The sequence below is a fragment of the Anomaloglossus baeobatrachus genome, chromosome 6, assembly GCF_048569485.1.
Source record: "Anomaloglossus baeobatrachus isolate aAnoBae1 chromosome 6, aAnoBae1.hap1, whole genome shotgun sequence".
NCBI lineage: Eukaryota > Metazoa > Chordata > Amphibia > Anura > Aromobatidae > Anomaloglossus > Anomaloglossus baeobatrachus.
In genome coordinates this window covers 166,315,389-166,337,437 of record NC_134358.1, presented here as the reverse complement: position 1 = coordinate 166,337,437, position 22,049 = coordinate 166,315,389, and the positions used below count along the sequence as shown (strand labels likewise).

Here is a 22,049-nt window from a genome sequence, read left to right as displayed (position 1 = left end):
GGCCCATTTATTTGTGAGAAGGGGGTTAAAGAGAAAGGCTTCAAAATGTTACTGTACATGGGGCTCTAAGAGGACTGAAAGTAACCTCTGTTTCTTAAAAGGGATCCTGTCACCAGGTTTTTCCCCTTATAAGCTGCGGCCACTAACAGTAAGCTGTTATATAAAGTATTCTGGAAATACTGTATATAAGAGCCCAGGCCGCTCCATAAGGCTATGTGCGCACGCTGCGTGTTTTGTGACCACAAAGATGCAGCATTTTTGGCCCCCCCAAAAAAACGCACAAAAATACATCTGCGACAAAGACGCATAAAAAAAAAAACACATGCACTTGTATGCTTTTTTTTTTGCTGTGTTTTTCTCCATTCAATTCAATGGGTGAAAAACGCAGGGAAAAACGCAAAAAGAATTGACATGCTGCATCTTTGTGGTCCCCACAAAAATGCAGCAAAAAAGTGCACTGTGTGGACAGCAAAAATGACTTTGCTGGGGAATGCAATGTATGCAGATTTAAGACCCAAACTGCATCCAAAAAAAGCACAAAGAAGGGAATTTTGTTTACTTACCGTAAATTCCTTTTCTTCTAGCTCCAATTGGGAGACCCAGACAATTGGGTGTATAGGCTATGCCTCCGGAGGCCACACAAAGTATTACACTAAAAGTGTAAAGCCCCTCCCCTTCTGCCTATACACCCCCCGTGCTCCCACGGGCTCCTCAGTTTTGGTGCAAAAGCAAGAAGGAGGAAAAAATTATAAACTGGTTCAAAGTAAATTCAATCCGAAGGAATATCGGAGAACTGAAACCATTCAACATGAACAACATGTGTACACAAAAAAACAGGGGCGGGTGCTGGGTCTCCCAATTGGAGCTAGAAGAAAAGGAATTTACGGTAAGTAAAAAAAATTCCCTTCTTCTTTGTCGCTCCATTGGGAGACCCAGACAATTGGGACGTCCAAAAGCAGTCCCTGGGTGGGTAAATAATACCTCATAATAGAGCCGAAACGGCTCCGTCCTACAGGTGGGCAACCGCCGCCTGAAGGACTCGCCTACCTAGGCTGGCATCTGCCGAAGCATAGGTATGCACCTGATAGTGTTTCGTGAAAGTGTGCAGGCTCGACCAGGTAGCTGCCTGACACACCTGCTGAGCCGTAGCCTGGTGCCGCAAGGCCCAGGACGCTCCCACGGCCCTGGTAGAATGGGCCTTCAGCCCTGAGGGAACCGGAAGCCCCGAGGAACGATAAGCTTCGAGAATTGGTTCCTTGATCCACCGAGCCAGGGTTGATTTGGAAGCTTGTGTCCCTTTACGCTGGCCAGCGACAAGGACAAAGAGTGCATCCGAGCGGCGCAGGGGCGCCGTACGAGAAATGTAGAATCTGAGTGCTCTCACCAGATCTAACAAGTGCAAATCCTTTTCACATTGGTGAACTGGATGAGGACAAAAAGAGGGTAAGGAGATATCCTGATTGAGATGAAAGGGGGATACCACCTTAGGGAGAAATTCCGGAACCGGACGCAGAACCACCTTGTCCTGGTGAAACACCAGGAAAGGGGCTTTGCATGACAACGCTGCTAGCTCCGACACTCTCCGAAGTGAAGTGACTGCTACTAGGAAAACCACTTTCTGCGAAAAGCGTGAGAGAGAAATATCCCTCATTGGCTCGAACGGTGGTTTCTGAAGAACCATCAGCACCCTGTTCAGATCCCAGGGTTCTAACGGACGCTTGTAAGGAGGGACGATGTGACAAACCCCCTGCAGGAACGTGCGTACCTGTGGAAGTCTGGCAAGGCGCTTCTGAAAAAACACAGAGAGCGCTGAGACTTGTCCCTTAAGGGAGCCGAGAGACAAACCCTTTTCCAATCCGGATTGAAGGAAGGACAGAAAAGTGGGCAAGGCAAATGGCCAGGGAGAAAAACCCTGAGCAGAGCACCACGACAGGAATATTTTCCACGTCCTGTGGTAGATCTTGGCGGACGTTGGTTTCCTAGCCTGTCTCATAGTGGCAATGACCTCTTGAGATAATCCTGAAGACGCTAAGATCCAGGACTCAATGGCCACACAGTCAGGTTGAGGGCCGCAGAATTCAGATGGAAAAACGGCCCTTGAGACAGCAAGTCTGGTCGGTCTGGTAGTGCCCACGGTTGGCCGACCGTGAGATGCCACAGATCCGGGTACCACGACCTCCTCGGCCAGTCTGGAGCGACGAGGATGGCGCGGCGGCAGTCGGCCCTGATCTTGCGTAACACCCTGGGCAACAGTGCCAGAGGAGGAAACACATAAGGGAGTTGAAACTGCGACCAATCCTGAACTAAGGCGTCTGCCGCCAGAGCTCTGTGATCGTGAGATCGTGCCATGAATGCCGTGACCTTGTTGTTGTGTCGGGACGCCATTAGGTCGACGTCCGGCATCCCCCAGCGGCAACAGATCTCCTGAAACACGTCCGGGTGAAGGGACCATTCCCCTGCGTCCATGCCCTGGCGACTGAGAAAGTCTGCTTCCCAGTTTTCTACGCCCGGGATGTGAACTGCGGAGATGGTGGAGGCCGTGGCTTCCACCCACATCAAAATCCGCCGGACTTCCTGGAAGGCTTGCCGACTGCGTGTTCCGCCTTGGTGGTTGATGTAAGCCACCGCTGTGGAGTTGTCCGACTGAATTCGGATCTGTTTGCCTTCCAGCCACTGCTGGAACGCTTTTAGGGCAAGATACACTGCCCTGATCTCCAGAACATTGATCTGAAGGGAGGACTCTTGCTGAGTCCACGTACCCTGAGCCCTGTGGTGGAGAAAGACTGCTCCCCACCCTGACAGACTCGCGTCCGTCGTGACCACCGCCCAGGATGGGGGTAGGAAGGATTTCCCCTTCGATAATGAAGTGGGAAGAAGCCACCACCGAAGGGAAGCTTTGGTTGCCTGAGAGAGGGAGACGTTCCTGTCGAGGGACGTCGACTTCCTGTCCCATTTGCGTAGGATGTCCCATTGAAGAGGACGCAGGTGAAACTGCGCAAAAGGGACTGCCTCCATTGCTGCCACCATCTTCCCCAGGAAGTGCATGAGGCGCCTCAAGGGGTGTGACTGACCTTGAAGGAGAGATTGCAACCCTGTCTGCAGTGACCGCTGTTTGTTCAGCGGAAGCATCACCATCGCTGAGAGGGTATGAAACTCCATGCCAAGATATGTCAGCGATTGGGCCGGTGTCAGATTTGACTTTGGAAAATTGATGATCCACCCGAAACTCTGGAGAGTCTCCAGAGTAGCGTTGAGGCTGTGTTGGCATGCCTCTTGAGAGGGTGCCTTGACCAGCAGATCGTCTAAGTAAGGGATCACCGAGTGACCCTGAGAGTGGAGGACCGCAACTACTGTAGCCATGACCTTGGTGAAAACCTGTGGGGCTGTCGCCAGGCCGAACGGCAGTGCCACGAACTGAAGGTGTTCGTCTCCTATGGCGAAGCGCAGGAAGCGCTGATGCTCTGGAGCAATCGGTACGTGGAGATAAGCATCTTTGATATCGATCGATGCAAGGAAATCTCCTTGGGACATTGAGGCGATGACGGAGCGGAGGGATTCCATCCGGAACCGCCTGGTCTTTACGTGTTTGTTGAGCAGTTTTAGGTCCAGGACAGGACGGAAAGACCCGTCCTTCTTTGGAACCACAAACAGGTTGGAGTAAAAACCGTGACCCTGTTGCTGAAGAGGAACCGGGACCACCACTCCTTCTGCCTTCAGAGTGCCCACCGCCTGCAGAAGAGCATCGGCTCGCTCGGGAGGCGGAGATGTTATGAAGAATCGAGTCGGAGGACGAGAGCTGAACTCTATCCTGTAACTGTGAGACAGAATGTCTCTCACCCAACGGTCTTGTACCTGTGGCAGCCAGGTGTCGCAAAAGCGGGAGAGCCTGCCACCGACCGAGGATGCGGTTTGAGGAGGCCGAAAGTCATGAGGAGGCCGCCTTGGTAGCGGCACCTCCGGCGGTCTTTTTAGGGCGTGACTTAGACCGCCATGAATCGGAGTTCCTCTGATCCTTCTGAGGCCTTTTGGACGAGGAGAATTGGGACCTGCCCGCACCCCGAAAGGACCGAAACCTCGACTGTCCCCTCCTCTGCTGGGGTATGTTTGGTCTGGGGTAAGGATGTTTCCTTTCCCTTGGATTGTTTGATGATTTCATCCAATCTCTCACCAAACAAACGGTCGCCAGAAAATGGCAAACTGGTTAAGCACTTTTTGGAAGCCGAATCTGCCTTCCATTCCCGTAGCCACAAGGCCCTGCGTATTGCCACCGAATTGGCGGCTGCAACCGCCGTACGGCTCGCAGAGTCCAGGACAGCATTAATAGCGTAGGACGCAAATGCCGACGTTTGAGAGGTTATGGACGCCACTTGCGGCGCAGATGTACGTGTGAGTGCGTCAATTTGCGCTTGACCCGCTGAGATAGCTTGGAGTGCCCATACGGCTGCGAATGCTGGAGCAAAAGACGCGCCGATAGCTTCATAGATGGATTTCAACCAGAGCTCCATCTGTCTGTCAGTGGCATCCTTGAGTGAAGCCCCATCTTCAACTGCAACTATGGATCTAGCCGCCAGTCTGGAGATTGGAGGATCCAACTTGGGACACTGAGTCCAGCCCTTGACCACGTCAGGGGGGAAGGGATAACGTGTATCCTTAAGGCGCTTGGAAAAACGCTTATCTGGACAAGCTCGGTGTTTCTGGACTGCCTCTCTGAAGTCAGAGTGGTCCAGAAACATACTCGTTGTACGCTTGGGAAACCTGAAACGGAATTTCTCCTGCTGAGAAACTGACTCCTCTACTGGAGGAGCTGAGGGAGAAATATCCAACATTTGATTGATGGACGCGATAAGATCATTCACTATGGCGTCCCCATCAGGAGTATCAAGGTTGAGAGCGGCCTCAGAATCAGAATCCTGATCAGCTACCTCCGCTTCATCATACAGAGAGTCCTCCCGCTGAGACCCTGAACAATGTGATGATGTCGAGGGAATTTCCCAGCGAGCCCGCTTAGGCGGCCTGGGGCTGCGGTCCGTGTCAGAGACCTCACCCTGGGATCTATGAGACACCCCGGGAGGACATTGTTGTTCCAACTGAGGGGGACCAGGTAGCAATGATTCCACAGTGCCCATGGTCTGAGATACCGGTCTGGACTGCAAGGCTTCTAGTATCTTAGCCATAGTCTCAGAAAGTCTATCAGTAAAAACTGAAAACTCCGTCCCTGTCACCTGGACAGTGTTAGCAGGTGGTTCCCCCTGGGCCACCCTTAGCAGAGGCTCCGGCTGAGTAAGTGCCACAGGGGCCGAGCATTGCACACAATGAGGGTCAGTGGAACCTGCCGGTAGTATAGCCGTACATGCGGCGCAGGCAGCATAGTAAGCCTGTGCTTTGGCACCCTTGCTTTTTGCGGACGACATGCTGTTGTCTCCTCTGAGCAATCCAGGAGAGTATATAGCCAAAAATCAATCGTGCACAATACAGTGTAAAGTATATCCTATAATCATATAATCTATAGGTACACTTCTGCACTAGTGGGGCCAGCACCTCAGGTGCTGCTTACCGCCCGCTCAAAAGCGGTTGTGTGGTCACCAGAATCCCTGCCTGGGTCTCCCAGAGCTTGTCTCCCCTCTCCAGTGTCAGAAGAGCTGACAGGAATGGCTGCCGGCGTCCTGAGGAGAGGAGGGGGCCGTGGGCGTGCCCTAGAAAGTGCGGGAATCTGGTGCCCCACTGTGCACAGTGAGGGGGGTGGAGTATGCAAAGCATCTTCCAGCCCTCAGTGCTGACGTCCTGTACAGCGTCCCGCCCTTCCCCTGACTGGCAGGCCTGGGGGCGGGAAGAGAGTGAGACTAGGCCGCAAAAGCCGGGGACTAAAGTTATAAGCGCGGCCGGCGTATAAGCGCGGTCGGCGCGGTAGTCCCCGCGTCTAACATTCCCAGCCGCGCTGCATTGTGAAATGGCAGCGCGCGGTCAGCGCGGTAGTCCCCAGTAAACTAACACACCCAGCCACGCTGCAGTGTGTGATGGCACAAGCGCGGTCAGCGCTGCGGTCCCCGGTGCACTAACACACCCAGCAATGCTGGAGTGTGTCTGTGCGCGGTCCCCACGGGGACACAGAGTACCTCAAAGTAGCAGGGCCTTGTCCCTGACGATACTCGGCTCCTTGTCCAGCAGAGTCCCCAGGAGCTGTGGATGGAGCACGGTCTCAGTGCCTGGAGACCAATTAGGATCCCACTTCACCCAGAGCCCTAAAGGGATGGGGAAGGAAAACAGCATGTGGGCTCCAGCCTCCGTACCCGCAATGGATACCTCAACCTTAACAACACCGCCAACAAGAGTGGGGTGAGAAGGGAGCATGCTGGGGGCCCTGTTAGGGCCCTCTTTTCTTCCATCCGACATAGTCAGCAGCTGCTGCTGATTAAGCTGTGGAGCTATGCGTGGATGTCTGCCTCCGTCGCACAAAGCATGAAAACTGAGGAGCCCGTGGGAGCACGGGGGGTGTATAGGCAGAAGGGGAGGGGCTTTACACTTTTAGTGTAATACTTTGTGTGGCCTCCGGAGGCATAGCCTATACACCCAATTGTCTGGGTCTCCCAATGGAGCGACAAAGAAAACGCAGCTAAAACCGCAGCGTGCGTACATACCCTAAAACGTAAAAAAAACACTTAGAGTACTCACTAGGGGGCAGTCCGATGGGTGTCGCTCCTCTTGGCCTGGCACCTCCTCATTTACATAGCATCATCTAATTAAGACCTTTTTAAGGCTATCAAAAATCTAAGGCCTCCCTTCATAGCTCCAGTGCCCTCGTAGGATCTAACATTGATGCCTAAAGCCCTACAAGGTCCCCTCTTTGAACCAAAGGAGCAGGCATCTCTTAAACATGTCTCCTAGAAAGCCTCATCTTTGGTGGCAATTACAACGGCCAAACGGTTAGGGGAGTTCCAGGCATTGTTATCCAGAGAACCATACCTACGTATTGGTGGAAATCATGTGGCCCTGAGACCCATGCCAGGCTTTGTTCCGAGGGTTGGATCTTCTTTCAATATCAATCAGGAAATAATCCTGCCGGTGCTCATAGGAATATGTCCACCCGTAAAGAAGGTAATGTGTATGATGGGGGTCAGCAATAGCTGTGTAGCCCAAGACAAATATTCCACCTCTGCTTGTGTCAAACTTTGAGAGTTAGGTGCCTAGTGTAGTGGTCATTTTCTAAGGCCTACTGGTTGGAACTCTATCTGGTATTAGCGCTACAATTTTCATAAGAATCGGGACTTAGAGGGGACCCAAAAAAGCTATGGGGTGGATGCAAAACCTCTATGGGGGGCAGGGAACTCCTACATAAAGAAAGTAAGGTGATGATGATAACTGATGTCCGCAGCTGGAGATGGCCAACCTTGGATAAGGAAATGCAAGTGGAAGATGTCAAAAATGCCATCCAAGTCACAGCATAGGGAGCAGCATGCTGAAAAGCTATTTTTGTTTCATCAGTGTTGCCCATGCCAGAATGGGGAATGCAGGAAAGCAGGTAGAAATAAAGTAGTGATTTGTGAAAATTTGAACTTTAAAATTATAAAAAAAAAAAAAGAAAGATTTACTACCCAATTTTAATTTTCTTCCCCTTTCCCATTGAGTTATCAGATTATTACCTTCAGTACTGCCGTTCAGTCAGGTCAGTAGACTAAGAGTAGTAGAGGGAAGCAGGTAGGAAGAATGGGTGACTATAACTGGTGGAAAGCAGGGAAGCATGGCTGCACTGATGCACTTTGCATTCTTGGAAGGAGAAAGTGATAATTCAGCAGGGTTTTCCCTCCACACTTGGGGATGAACATGGAGTTTGAGTCTTCCCTGTTTCCCAGCTTGAGGGGAAGAAAAAAAAAATAAAAAGCTAAAATAAAAAGCAGAAAATCACTCCAAATCTACTTGCTTAGCACTGTTCATGTAATGCGGTCATGAGGCACGCCCTAACCCTGGAAACAGGGAATCTGACCTACCAGTAATTGATTTTCTAGCAATCCATCATGATGGCACCCTTGTCTTCCCTTCCCTGTTATTGATGTGAAGTTATATATTTACATGGCGTTACTATGAGTATTTTTCTACATTCATTGCACCCATACTTGTGTAGTAATTGGTAAGACTCAAGAGGGTGGTGGTGAGAAGGGGGCCCTTTATCCTCCATGTTCCTGTCCCAGCAAAGGTCAGAAGATCAGCCTCCTTTGGTGCTTTCTTGATGCACCTTTGCAAAAAAAAGAATAACCTTTACCTTATCTTTAAACTGGCAGATTTTACACTCCCATACAGACTAATGTCGACTAAACCCGCTGATAGAGGAGTATGGCCAACTGTCTAATGTGTATGAGAACGCTGGCAGACCAATGGTCAGGAGTGATGTCTATTGCGCTTGCCTGTTTTCAGTCTGTCTGTATTGCTCTACCGGAGATAAACCGCTGACCAACATGTCAGTCGGCAGCTCTCATAGAACACTGGAGTGCTCATCCGAAACAATGCTCCTGTGTACGGGTCAGTCGGTTGAGATGGCTGAACAATCAGCCAAAGCAACCATTTAATGTGTATGGCCAGCCTTAATCTTACTGACCTCACTTCTGTGTGTACAGAACGACTTAATGATTGTTCTGTGTGTTAGAACATAATTTTATTTATTTATATCCCGTTTATACAGGACGATGAACAGAAATTGGCGCTATCTTGGATCTCCTCATACTTAACCAACCGAACTTTCAGCGTCTCCCACTCTCACACCACTTCCTCATCTCGCCCCCTGTCTGTTGGTGTCCCCCAAGGTTCAGTTCTTGGACCCCTGCTGTTCTCCATTTGCACCTTCGGCCTTGGACAGCTCAGAGTCCCATGGCTTTCAGTATCATCTCTACGCTGATGATATGCAGATCTACCTCTCTGCACCTGACATCACCTCCTTACTAACCAAAATCCCACGATGTCTGTCTGCTATGTCATCCTTTTTCTCTGCTCGATTCCTAAAACTGAACATGGACAAAACAGAATTCATTGTCTTTCCTACCCCCCCACCTGACATATCCATCAATGTCAATGGCTGCTCGCTTTCCCCACTCCCACGTGCTCGCTGCCTGGGAGTAACTCTAGACTCTGATCTATCTTTCAAGCCACACATCAAGCCCTCGTCACCTCCTGCAGCCTCCAACTCAAAAATATTTCCCGGATTCGTACATTCCTTTCCCAAGAAGCTGCAAAAACCCTAGTACATGCCCTTATTATCTCGCGCCTAGATTATTGCAACCCCCTGCTCTGTGGCCTCCCTTCTAACAGTCTTGCACCCCTACAATCTATTCTAAACGATGGTGCCCGGATAATCCACCTGTCCCCCCCCGCTACTCCCCGACTTCTTCTCTCTGCCAATCCCTTCACTGGCTTCCCATTGCCCAACGACTCCAGTTCAAAACACTAACCATGACATATAAAGCCATCCACAACCTGTCTCCTCCCTACATCTGTGACCTAGTCTCCCGGTACTTACCTGCACGTAACCTTCGATCCTCACAAGATCTCCTCCTCTGCTCCCCTCTCATCTCCTCTTCCCACCATCGCATCCAAGATTTCTCCAGTGCCTCCCCCTTACTCTGGAATGCGCTGCCACAACATATCAGACTCTCGCCTACCTTGACAAGCTTCAAAAGGAACCTGAAGACCCGACTCTTCCGACAAGCCTACAACCTGCCGTAACCCTCAGTCTGATAACACCGAACAACCAGCTCTACCCTAACCTAGTGTATCCTCCTCTATTACTTGTACACTGTGAGCTCTTATAAGCAGGGACCTCTATCCTCCTGTACCAGTCTTGCATTGTTTTGTTTATGATTATTGTACTTGTCCCTATTATGTACACCCCTTTCACATGTAAAGAGCCATGGAATAAATGGCGCTATATTAATAAATAATAAAAATAATGATGATTATCCTCAAGTTTACGTTCAAGCCTTTTTGAATGCGTCTTAATTCCTGTGTCTTGATTCTCTGAGCCTTCTAAATGACTCCCCTGTCTGGTGCCTGAATACATCTGTATAAAGAAAAATGCAGGAGCGTGCCACACGAGCATGAATGAAAAGAAAACCGGAGTTCTATAAATAATTTTTATTTCTTTTCAAATGATCACACAGTCATTAGCATATTAATAACAGATATGTTTATTATTACATATCCATCAGTGCGGATTTCAATACCACTTGTAACATGCAAATTGCCTTCAAACAACTAGGGTTCCAGTGCTTTTTTTTTTTTGTATTTTTATTTGAGAAATGAAACTGCAAAGCCATCATAAATTATTGAGGAGGTATTTGATAAAAAAAAAAAGAAGAAAACATATACAAATAAAAATAAACCGTTATTGCCCATACCTTAAAATTGGTCTCATCTAAACAGGCAGGAATATTTATTCTAGAATCCCTACATTTTCGAGAGTTTATAAAAACGTGAAACACTACTTTAATGCTTTCAAGCTTGTATGCTCAGCATATTTTTATTAAAACAAACCGTAGCAGGTAGTTTAGCTCAGTGATTGTTCAGAAACCACATATGTCTTCTCAAACTATTAAGGAAAGTAAAGAATAGTAGAAAATATCCTCCGTAAGATGACTGTCACTAATCGTAAGGAAAAGGGTCCAGATAACTCCTTGTATTCCAGCTCATGGCCTTTCAAGTCTTCCGCAGCTACGGGGACTGGTGATTCCCAGTAAGTCCTGAAAAATAACTGGCTAGCTGCTGGCTAAAATACTGATTTGCTCCAATATGGAGCTAATCAGATATTTAAAACCCTATAAATAATGGGTTTATCTATTAGGAATGTAAAACGGACATCTGAAAATACTTCAGTCAACTTTTGTATCTAAACCCTTTAGCGAATGGCGTTTCAATCTCCCCCCTAGTAAAAGCAGTGTGATATGAGGCTGATAAAACCTGTGAGTTGGAAAGGGTATTTCACTTTCAGGATACAAGTTTTGTGCCCATAAACTAAAATGAAAACAGAACATGGCAGTAAAATAAATGAAATAAGGCACAGAGAAAAAAATGAAATAAAACAAAAAAAACAATAGCAATACCCAATAAAGTGTTCTAAAAAATAATTTACAAATCCACACAGTGCATACATATTTTATATGTCCGTTAACTTAACATTCTTTATCTTTAAAAACTGTAAGGCAAAAAAAACAATATAAAATAAACAAAAATGATGTACTCAAAACACACAGAAAACTTGGATTGTACTGTTAGTTTCTAATGCCTCTATGTATTAAACACATTTCAATATGGCTTGGCAAAAAAAATAAAAATAAAACAATAAAATGCATAGTTAAAATTATATGTTGACCTTTCACTTTGATGAATGGCTATAAAATATATGCAAATCACAAAACAGGCTTTGTCCCCTCCCAAGTGCTTTTGCCGTAAGGCTACAATAGCCGAAAAGTGAAGGCACTAAAGTTCAAGTGGTCACTTCTTGCAAGAAGAATTTGCAGTCTTCAGGAAGATGGAGATAACGTACAGGAACTTCTGTTCTCATTGAGACATTATCCATGCGTGGCGTAGTTGCTCCAATCTTCATCTGTGCACGAGCTGTTTTCCATCATGATCGACAGGCTTCCGTAGATATCCAAATATCTTTACATTGATTTGAATATAAATATATATGAAAATAAACATAGGCTAAGCTTTAACAACTTGCATTACATAGTAATAATCCGTCTATTCTATCTTTAGACGAGCCCACAAGAAAAGACGCTCAAACATGCTTTCTGTGCTTTAGCAATGGGAAGAGGAAGAAAAAGTCACCCTGAAAGCCTGTTACTCCGTTGCTGATGGATATAGCAGCTGCGTCGCACCAGTCTGTAATATGGAAGACCAGCTTCATGAATGCACAGTGACCAACCAAGATTAGCTGGAAAAGAAAAGACAAAAAAAAGGACACATTCATTTTATTATCCATCTTCATGGATCTAATAATAATAATTTTATGCATATGGTGCCAAAATGTGCGGCAACACTTTACAATTGAGGGGGACATGTATAGACAAACAATACAAAGTAACACGTCGGAGGAGAGATGTTCCTGCTCGAAAGTTTGCAATCTAAAAGGAAATGGGACACAATAGGAAGAATGTGCTTGTCCAGTAAGGTGCAGTAATCATTATCATAAATAGGAGTTATGGCATGAAGCTGCAGAGCCGTCATCAGCCAGGATCCAAGTACAGTTATCAAGTGCTATTGGGTGCATGAGGATGTGTAGACAGATGAGTAGGAGGGATTAGGTTTATAAGAAAAAATTGAATGAGGAAAAGTGTTAGATTACTGAGGCAAGGTGACAAGCCTGTCTAAAGAGATGTGTTTTTAAAAACACATTTAATGTGTGAGGCTAGGTATTAATTGGATCGGCGTAGTACATTCCAGAAAACCGGTGCAGTGCAAGAGAAGTCTTGGAGAAGGAAGAGAGAAGTTCAGATTAGGGAGGATGTTAGTCTTATATCAGCTGCAGAACGGAGAGCAGGTGTAGGGTGATAGACAGGGTTGAGGGAGATGTATGGTGGTGCAGAACTGTGAGGAGAGGTACCAAACCATACATTATATATATATATATATATATATATATATATATATATATATATATATATATATAGCCTCCCGGATGCAACATCTTAGGGGTGGGGGCAAAGAAGGAGGGTATGATAATAGTGGTGATATAGCGAGAGAGGGATCGGTATGGAAATATCCGGGTTGCCAGTTGGATGTGAAACAAAGACAGTTAAATGGGGCACGATATCCCACGTTGGCTATGATATTTAGGGTATGGGACAGAGGTAAGTTTCTTTCGAAGATAAATGGGCCTACAGAGTTCTGGCCACTGTGGCGGAACCCGGATTTGCCAGAAATTAAAACATTTCTGTGGTTCAGAGGATGGGAAGATAAAAGGGATCCATTTAGTGTCACAAGTACTACAAAATAATACTCTTAAGAGTGTTGAGCAATTGAGAATGGAGTTTCACCTTCCGCATGTCTTCTTTTATCAATACTTACAGCTGAGACACGCACTGGAAAGACAGAGGAGGACAAATCCGGCGACACTTTCAGTGACACAAACATTACATATGCTACTTACATTTGAGTCCTCTAAAGGTCTTATTTCTGAATTATACAAAAGATTATTACCTGCCCATCTGGAGACATACCCACTGACTGTTAAAAGTAAATGGGAATGGGACGTTGGCCCCCTGACGGAAGACCAGTGGTCCGACATTCTAGAACAGGTCCATAAACTGGCGGTCTCTGAGTGCCAAAGACTTTCTCAAATATATCTTATCCACAGGGTATATAAAACTCCCAGTCTACTATTCAGGATGAGACTTAGACCAAATGCACAATGTGTTAGGTGTGGACAGGATGATGCCCATTTGATGCATGTTATGTGGGCGTGTGGACACAATGGTGATTTCTGGAAACAAACCATGGGACTCATAGACCAAATATATCATATCACAATACAACCGTCGCCTCGTCTATGTTTGTTGAGTCTGTGGGAGGGAGGAGTGGACCCGGACTCTCCAACAGCCCTGGGAATAGCCCGTATCCTGTATCAAGCAAGGAAGATACTGGCATACCATTGGTTAGATCCTCTACCACCAACGTTATCAGAGCTTAACAATAAATTAAATAATGTCATTAGATTGGAAAGGGGAGTTTATTTAAAGAGAAAAACACTGAGAAAGTTTTACAAAATCTGGCAGCCATGGATGGAGTCGCCGGGTCTCCCCTCTGGGGCACTAGTGCAGGATGCAATGTTGGACCAGTTACTGTTGTGCTTGCAGTGAATGGAACGTTTGGGGAGTAAAAGTTAAAACTAGTGTTTTACGTGGCGGAGTGGACTTTGAGCGGTGCTGTGGGAGGGGCCGGAAGGGTGTGATTGATGATTAAACGGAGAGAGAGGGGTAAGCGGGTATGGAAATATGATGTGGAGCGACACGGCTGATGGAGGAGACTTTTCTATTAGACTGAGGAATTATTGCATAATTTAATTTTTAGTTATCTGTGGAGCCATGTTGTTTGTAGGCTCAATTTATATAATATAACTGTGATCTAAGAATTATTTTTTTATATATATACAGAGGAAGAACCTGATTTATAGGCAACATATGCTTTTTTAATGTACACCTTTACTAGTTATATAAGATGCAATATATTTTCTCTATTGATTCCTAATTGTTTAATAAAAAAGATTTGATTTAAAAAAAGAACTGTGAGGAGCACTGGAGGAGACAGAAGTTTATATTGTATTCTATAGCTAATGTCCCTCTAGAACAGCGTTTCTCAACTTCTGTCCTCAAGGTCCACCAACAGATCAGGTTTTCTACAGGGAATAAATCCATCATCTGTGCAATACTAAGGTGTGAGGTAAATCCGGAGATATGACGATAAATCATGACATTCAAGTCATGTCAGGAAGCCCTCTCCTGGTGTCACTACCCCCTTCCCTTCACACAACTGGTTTAGCAACAAATCCATGGCCATGTCCTGTGATATGGAAATTAGGTGGCTTTAGGACAATGGACACAGGATGACTCCCTGCCGTCACCCTGTAGTAGGAGCTGCTAGCTAGTTAGCAAGGCTATGGAAATAGCCAGACAGAACGACTCCAGTAAAAAATGGTTCATATCTCGCAAGCCATATTTCCGATAAATATGGCAACCATAAAAATGGTGTCTCCGCATGTGGACGATGCCGGCACCCCCTTTTTATGGGAACAGGACATTGGGAAATGCCCCAGGCGTGATATCAGCCAATGGGGAACTGGCAGACAGGTCATGAGTCCCCTCGTTCTGTAGCTAAATTCATAACTGTCACAATGAGAGCATTGGCGTCTGCCTACGACGCTCCCAGGCAAAGTTATAGCCAAAATCCCCTTTGCTGGATAATTCTGATCCATGCAGGGGGAGTGGCAGTGCTTCCCCGTGAGGTCACGAAGGTAGGAGGAGACCTGGATTTGCCCAGGTTGATAACCCTGCTTCGGCCATTTTCCAAGGTTCTTCTGCTCGGGGGCCTGGTTGGGACAGACCTGTGAGAGAGTTCCTGGAAACCTGGTCTACAGCGCCCCCCTGTGGCCAGACGCACAAGGTAACTGATTGAATTGCATACCTGTTGTAAACCATGCTTTATCTGTAACTGTACTCTGACATATGTATATTCTGTAGATTCCCTATTGTATATATTGTAGTTTCTAGTGTGCTTTAGGCGATTAAATTATATAATTAATCTTGAGCTGTTCTGTTATCTCGATCTCGAATCCCACGTCTGTGTGTTCGGCTAATAGTTACCGTAAATCGGTTGGTGGCAGCGAGTTGTGCCAAGGATTATTGTGGGGAGGCCAGTGAGATTCGGGAAGATATTATATATTCCGCCCGCGGAGGTCGGGGGAATATATACCTTACTCTCACCGGGGACCCTGCAATAATCGGCATAAGTAGTATAGCGGCCTCCTTGCTTATTGTCGGGCAATTCCATAATTGGCCTGACTATAAGAGGGGCGCTAGAGAGCGCGTCGCGTGCTCTGTCTGTCGGTCGGGAGATATAAAGGAGGGGTGACCCCCACTTGTTACCCCCCGATTGTGACGTACTGGTAGCCAGCGCGGGGGATTTCTGAGTGACCCCCCCGGTGGTTTGTGACATATTGGTGGCAAGCGGTGGGATCGAGATAATAGTGTGTGTGAGTGTGAGACCCATACTCCCAGACACTAAAGACTGCCTGCAGCAGCTGTGGCTGCTGGGGTCTTCAGACCAGCTCAACACTAGAGTGTCAGAGTGCAGATACTGTAAGGTGTGTGGAGGCATCAGGTGTCAGTTCTGTGTCAGTGACCAAAAGTCTGCAACAATGGCTGATAGCACCAGGAGCAAAGCCAAAGGAATGGCCGATGCTCAGGCCAGAGACGATGAGGAGGTTGTCCACGAGCCCTCCAGGAGCCCGACGCCAGAGAACAGCTCTGCAGAGGACATCGCACAACCTGGGACTGCTGGACAAGATGAGGAGGAGCTCGCCCAAGGTTCCTCAACGAGCCAGATGCCAGCCCTCCGCTCTGCAATGGACAGTGAAGCACCAGGCTCCGCAGCGGGCCGCAGATCACCACGTGCCATTCCACCGAGCCTGGGAGGCTCGGATAGCCTTCTTCAAATGGCTATGGCCCTTCTCCAGGCTGGAGACCGGGATACCTACGAGATACTCATGGCAGAGCGCAGGGCAGAGCGGCAGGCAGCGCGTGAAGAGCGCCAGGCAGAGCGTGACTACCAGCTGCAGCTAGCTCAGCTCCGGCCCTCATCAGCCACACGTGACCTTCAAGACACCAAACTTCCAAAGGTCCGTGTTGAGGACTTCCCAGTGCTGGAGAAGGATGGAGACTTGGACTCTTTCTTGACTGCTTTTGAGCGGACTTGCTTGCAGCACCATCTGAACAAGGACCAGTGGGCCAAATACCTGACCCCCCGTTTAAGGGGTAAGGCCCTGGATATCCTTGGGGACTTGCCTGCTGAGGCAGATCAGGGCTACGACACCATCAAGCGGGCCCTGATCCAACAGTACAACCTCACCCCGGAGTCCTACCGCAAGAAGTTCCGGACGCTGCAGAAGGGACCAAAGGACTCCTGGGCTGACCACCGGCGGGCCCTTGCCCGAGCTGCCGACCACTGGACCCAAGGCCTGCAGCTTTCCACCGGACCGGAGATCCTGGACTTGTTCATCACGGAGCAACTCTTGTGGAACTGCCCTGAGGATCTCCGCCAGTTCATCCGAGACCAGAAGCCAAAGGGGTCCACGGCTACAGCTGCCCTGGCAGATGACTACACCAACAATCGGGCTCCTGAAGCCAGGAGAGCAGCCACCAGCAGCACCTGGAGAGGGGGTAAGATGAACTCTGCGACTGCCCCACCTGCCCCTAGACTGCAGGGGGTGTCCCCCTCAACTCCCCTCTCCAGGCCCGTGGCAGAACCAAGACGGTGCCACCAGTGCAACCTACCTGGACACTTCAAGGCCATGTGCCCTCAGCGTCCCAAGGCCCCGGCTCCGTCCCCGTCCCAAGGGCCGCCCAAGGTGTATTGTGTGGGTGGGGGTGGTGGTAGGTCCCTGGACAGCTTCCAACCTGTCACCGTCGGCCAGTCTGTGACCATAGGACTGCGAGACAGCGCCTCGGAGGTGACTCTGGTGCGGCCTGAGATGGTGTCCCCCCAAGACTTGATCCCTGGAAAAACCCTCGCTGTCTCCGGGATTGGAGGCATTGACCCGGCGCTGCCTGTTGCTGACATTTATGTGGACTGGGGCGCAGGGCGAGGGGTGAGGGAGGTGGGGGTAACTGATCGGATCCCTGCAAACGTGCTACTTGGGACAGATTTGGGGCAAATAACCTCCCAGTTTGGCCCCGCCCCAAAGGCTGAACCTTCAGCCAGTACTGACATGACTCCTGACAATGTTAATGTGTTATCTATGAATGATGTAAGGGAGGAGGGAGTGAACTCCGATATTTCTGCTTGCACAGACACCATAGACACACACGCAGCTGCAGCTGTGACAACAGGGGAGGGGGTCAGAGAAAGGTGTGACAATGCCTCTACAAGTAACCAGCCTGTGAGCTGGGATCTGTTGCCCTCTGCAGGGATAAGCAGAGAGCAGGGTGCTGCAGGGGGAGGACCAGTGTGTGGGGTGGGGGCTACCACAGCAAATGTGGGGTCCCCAGAGATTTCACACCGGGGTTCTGTTGCTGCAGGAGGGGAACAGGCAGGTGAGATTGGGGCCGGTCCAGGAGCGGAAGTGCTCCCAGGTAAGATCTCGGTGCATGGTTCCCCCACAACCGGGGTGTCAGGAAGCCAGGTAGGTCTGCCTGAACCGGCGACTTGGTCAGGAACGGAGGAGGAGCAGGCACGACCCACGGTCGCAGCGGCTGTGGCCGCTGTCACCCGCAGTGGGAGTGCTGGAAGCCAAGGGGCCTCCCGGAGGTCCGATAGCTCTTCCCCTTCTGACCAAGTGGCAGCCGAGTCAGGTGGAGGCCAGGACACAGGTCCCGGGGTACTGACTGAAGATGTGACAGTCTCGTCGATTCTGGCCACATCTAGTCAGGAGTTTCAGGCAGCGTTAGAAGCTGACGACAGCCTGAAAGCTCTAAAGGAGCAGGCGGCACAGCCTCCCTCGGACTCGGACCCGGAGCGAGTGGTCTGGGACCAAGGACGGCTGTACCGGGCCACGGTCCAGCAGGGTTCACCGGAGGCGTGGCCCAGGGACCGACAGTTGGTGGTACCCTATCCGTTCCGGACGGAGTTGTTGCGGATCGCACATGAGATTCCGATGGCCGGACACCTAGGGATCGCTAAGACCAAGGCCAGGTTAAACCAGCATTTCTACTGGCCAAAAATGGGGGCCGATGTGGCTGCCTACTGCCGTTCGTGTGAAACCTGTCAGAGAGTGGGGAAGGCGGGGCCACACCCCAAAGCCCCACTAGTATCTCTGCCAATCATCGATGAGCCTTTCAGGAGGGTGGCTGTGGATCTGGTCGGCCCGCTGGCCATCCCCAGCAGCTCCGGGAAACGCTTCATACTGACGGTAGTGGACTATGCCACCCGGTACCCAGAAGCAGTGGCCTTGTCGTCCATTCGGGCTGACAAGGTGGCCACCGCATTGCTGGAGATTTTCTCCCGAGTGGGTTTTCCCCAGGAAATGCTCACTGACCGGGGGACCCAATTCATGTCCCAGCTGATGGAGACCCTCTGTAAGCAAGTCCAGGTGCGACATCTGGTGGCCAGCCCGTACCATCCACAGACTAATGGCCTGTGCGAGCGGTTCAATGGCACCTTAAAGCAGATGCTTAAGATGTTGGTCGACTCCCATGGGCGTGACTGGGAGCGGTATCTCCCACACCTGTTATTTGCTTACCGGGAGGTTCCACAGGCCTCAACAGGATTCTCACCGTTTGAGCTCCTGTACGGGCGACGTGTGCGGGGCCCCCTGGCTCTGGTGAAAGAGGCTTGGGAAGGGGATTTGGCCACCCCTGGAGTGTCGGTTATCGAGTATGTCATGCGCTTCCGGGACAAAATGCAGGCCTTGACGCAACTGGTACACGACAATATGGCTCAAGCCCAGGCCGATCAGAAGCGTTGGTACGACCAGAACGCTTGTGAGAGGACCTACCAAGTGGGTCAAAAGGTGTGGGTACTGGTCCCCGTACCACAGGACAAGCTTCAGGCAGCCTGGGAAGGCCCATACCTCGTGTACCAGCAGCTCAACCCTGTGACGTACCTGGTCACCCTGGACCCTGCCCGTGGAAGGCGGAAGCCCTTCCATGTGAACATGATGAAGGCACATCATGAGCGGGAGGCATGTGCGCTCCCCGTGTGCAACCTGCCCGAGGAGGGAGAAGCGGAAACCCTCTTGGATATGCTAGCCCAGGTTAGGGCAGGCGGATCCATTGAGGATGTGGAGGTTGGCCACCAGCTCTTGGAGGACCAACGGTCCCAGCTGTGGGCCACCCTACACCCCTTCCGGGGGTTGTTTACCAACCAGCCCGGAAGGACTGACTTGGCTGTCCATCACGTGGACACTGGGGATCATCCCCCGATCCGGCGTTCAGCATATCGGGTCTCCCTGGAGGTGCAGCAACACATGCGCCAGGAGATTGACGAGATGCTGGAGCTGGGGGTGATCCAGGCATCCAACAGCGCTTGGGCCTCGCCTGTAGTCCTCGTCCCTAAGAAGGACCGAACCACTCGGTTCTGCGTGGACTACAGGGGGCTCAATGCTGTCACGGTCGCCGATGCGTACCCAATGCCACGCATCGATGACCTGCTCGATCAGTTGGCCGGGGCTCAGTACCTGACCATCATGGACCTGAGCCGGGGATATTGGCAGATCCCCCTGACTCGCAAGGCCAGGGAACGCTCTGCCTTTATTACCCCATTTGGACTGTACGAGTCCACGGTGATGCCATTCGGGATGAGGAATGCCCCTGCCACTTTCCAGCGGATGGTCAACACCCTGCTCAAGGGACTTGAAGGGTACGCGGCCGCGTACCTGGATGACATTGCCGTCTTCAGTCCCACCTGGGAGGACCACCTAGAGCATCTAGCACAGGTGCTCAGGCGGATCCACCGGGCAGGTTTGACCATCAAGCCGGGAAAGTGTCAGCTGGCCATGAGCGAGGTCCAGTACCTCGGTCACCGGGTAGGTGGGGGAACGCTGAAGCCCGAGCCTGAGAAAGTGGAGGCCATCGCATCCTGGCCCACCCCCAGGACCAAGAAGCAGGTGATGTCCTTCTTGGGGACCGCTGGGTACTATAGGAGGTTTGTTCCATGCTATAGTAGCCTGGCAAAGCCCTTGACGGACCTCACCAAGAAGAAGCTGCCCTCTGCAGTCGATTGGACAGTGGACTGCGAGACAGCCTTCCGGGCCCTAAAGGACGCCCTGTCCAGCCCGCCCGTGCTACAGGCAGCCGACTTCACGCGGCCGTTTGTAGTACAGACCGACGCCAGTGACTTCGGCCTCGGTGCGGTGCTCAGCCAGGTGGACTCTGCGAGCCAAGAGCACCCAGTCTTGTACCTGAGCAGGAAGCTGTTACCAAGGGAAGTGGCCTATTCTACAATGGAGAAGGAGTGCCTGGCCATAGTGTGGGCCCTGCAGCGTCTGCAACCCTATCTATACGGGCGCCACTTCATCGTGGAGACGGACCACAATCCCCTCAGCTGGTTGCACACCGTCTCTGGGACGAATGGGCGATTGTTGCGATGGAGCCTTGCGCTCCAGCAATACAACTTCACCATTCGCCACAAAAGGGGCCGTGACCACGGTAACGCAGACGGGCTGTCCCGACAAGGAGAGGTCGCGGACGGGCGCACGGGGGAACACCGGAGTGTGCTGCCCCCTAGCGCCCTCAAAAGGGGGGAGGTGTGAGGTAAATCCGGAGATATGACGATAAATCATGACATTCAAGTCATGTCAGGAAGCCCTCTCCTGGTGTCACTACCCCCTTCCCTTCACACAACTGGTTTAGCAACAAATCCATGGCCATGTCCTGTGATATGGAAATTAGGTGGCTTTAGGACAATGGACACAGGATGACTCCCTGCCGTCACCCTGTAGTAGGAGCTGCTAGCTAGTTAGCAAGGCTATGGAAATAGCCAGACAGAACGACTCCAGTAAAAAATGGTTCATATCTCGCAAGCCATATTTCCGATAAATATGGCAACCATAAAAATGGTGTCTCCGCATGTGGACGATGCCGGCACCCCCTTTTTATGGGAACAGGACATTGGGAAATGCCCCAGGCGTGATATCAGCCAATGGGGAACTGGCAGACAGGTCATGAGTCCCCTCGTTCTGTAGCTAAATTCATAACTGTCACAATGAGAGCATTGGCGTCTGCCTACGACGCTCCCAGGCAAAGTTATAGCCAAAATCCCCTTTGCTGGATAATTCTGATCCATGCAGGGGGAGTGGCAGTGCTTCCCCGTGAGGTCACGAAGGTAGGAGGAGACCTGGATTTGCCCAGGTTGATAACCCTGCTTCGGCCATTTTCCAAGGTTCTTCTGCTCGGGGGCCTGGTTGGGACAGACCTGTGAGAGAGTTCCTGGAAACCTGGTCTACAGCGCCCCCCTGTGGCCAGACGCACAAGGTAACTGATTGAATTGCATACCTGTTGTAAACCATGCTTTATCTGTAACTGTACTCTGACATATGTATATTCTGTAGATTCCCTATTGTATATATTGTAGTTTCTAGTGTGCTTTAGGCGATTAAATTATATAATTAATCTTGAGCTGTTCTGTTATCTCGATCTCGAATCCCACGTCTGTGTGTTCGGCTAATAGTTACCGTAAATCGGTTGGTGGCAGCGAGTTGTGCCAAGGATTATTGTGGGGAGGCCAGTGAGATTCGGGAAGATATTATATATTCCGCCCGCGGAGGTCGGGGGAATATATACCTTACTCTCACCGGGGACCCTGCAATAATCGGCATAAGTAGTATAGCGGCCTCCTTGCTTATTGTCGGGCAATTC

At 50.0% G+C, this 22,049-nt stretch overlaps 1 protein-coding gene across 2 annotated transcripts in view; it reads right to left on the bottom strand.

Annotated features, from left to right (window-relative positions):
- Positions 1-10,125: 10,125 nt before the first annotated feature.
- Positions 10,126-22,049, bottom strand: part of ROCK1 (Rho associated coiled-coil containing protein kinase 1) — a 287,747-nt gene continuing 275,823 nt past the window's right edge. For both annotated transcript variants that reach the window (XM_075314471.1, XM_075314473.1), the window contains exon 33: positions 10,126-11,917. In XM_075314471.1, coding sequence (XP_075170586.1) covers positions 11,914-11,917 — 4 coding nt within the window. In that variant the 3' untranslated portion in view covers positions 10,126-11,913. The remainder of the gene's footprint in view (positions 11,918-22,049) is intronic.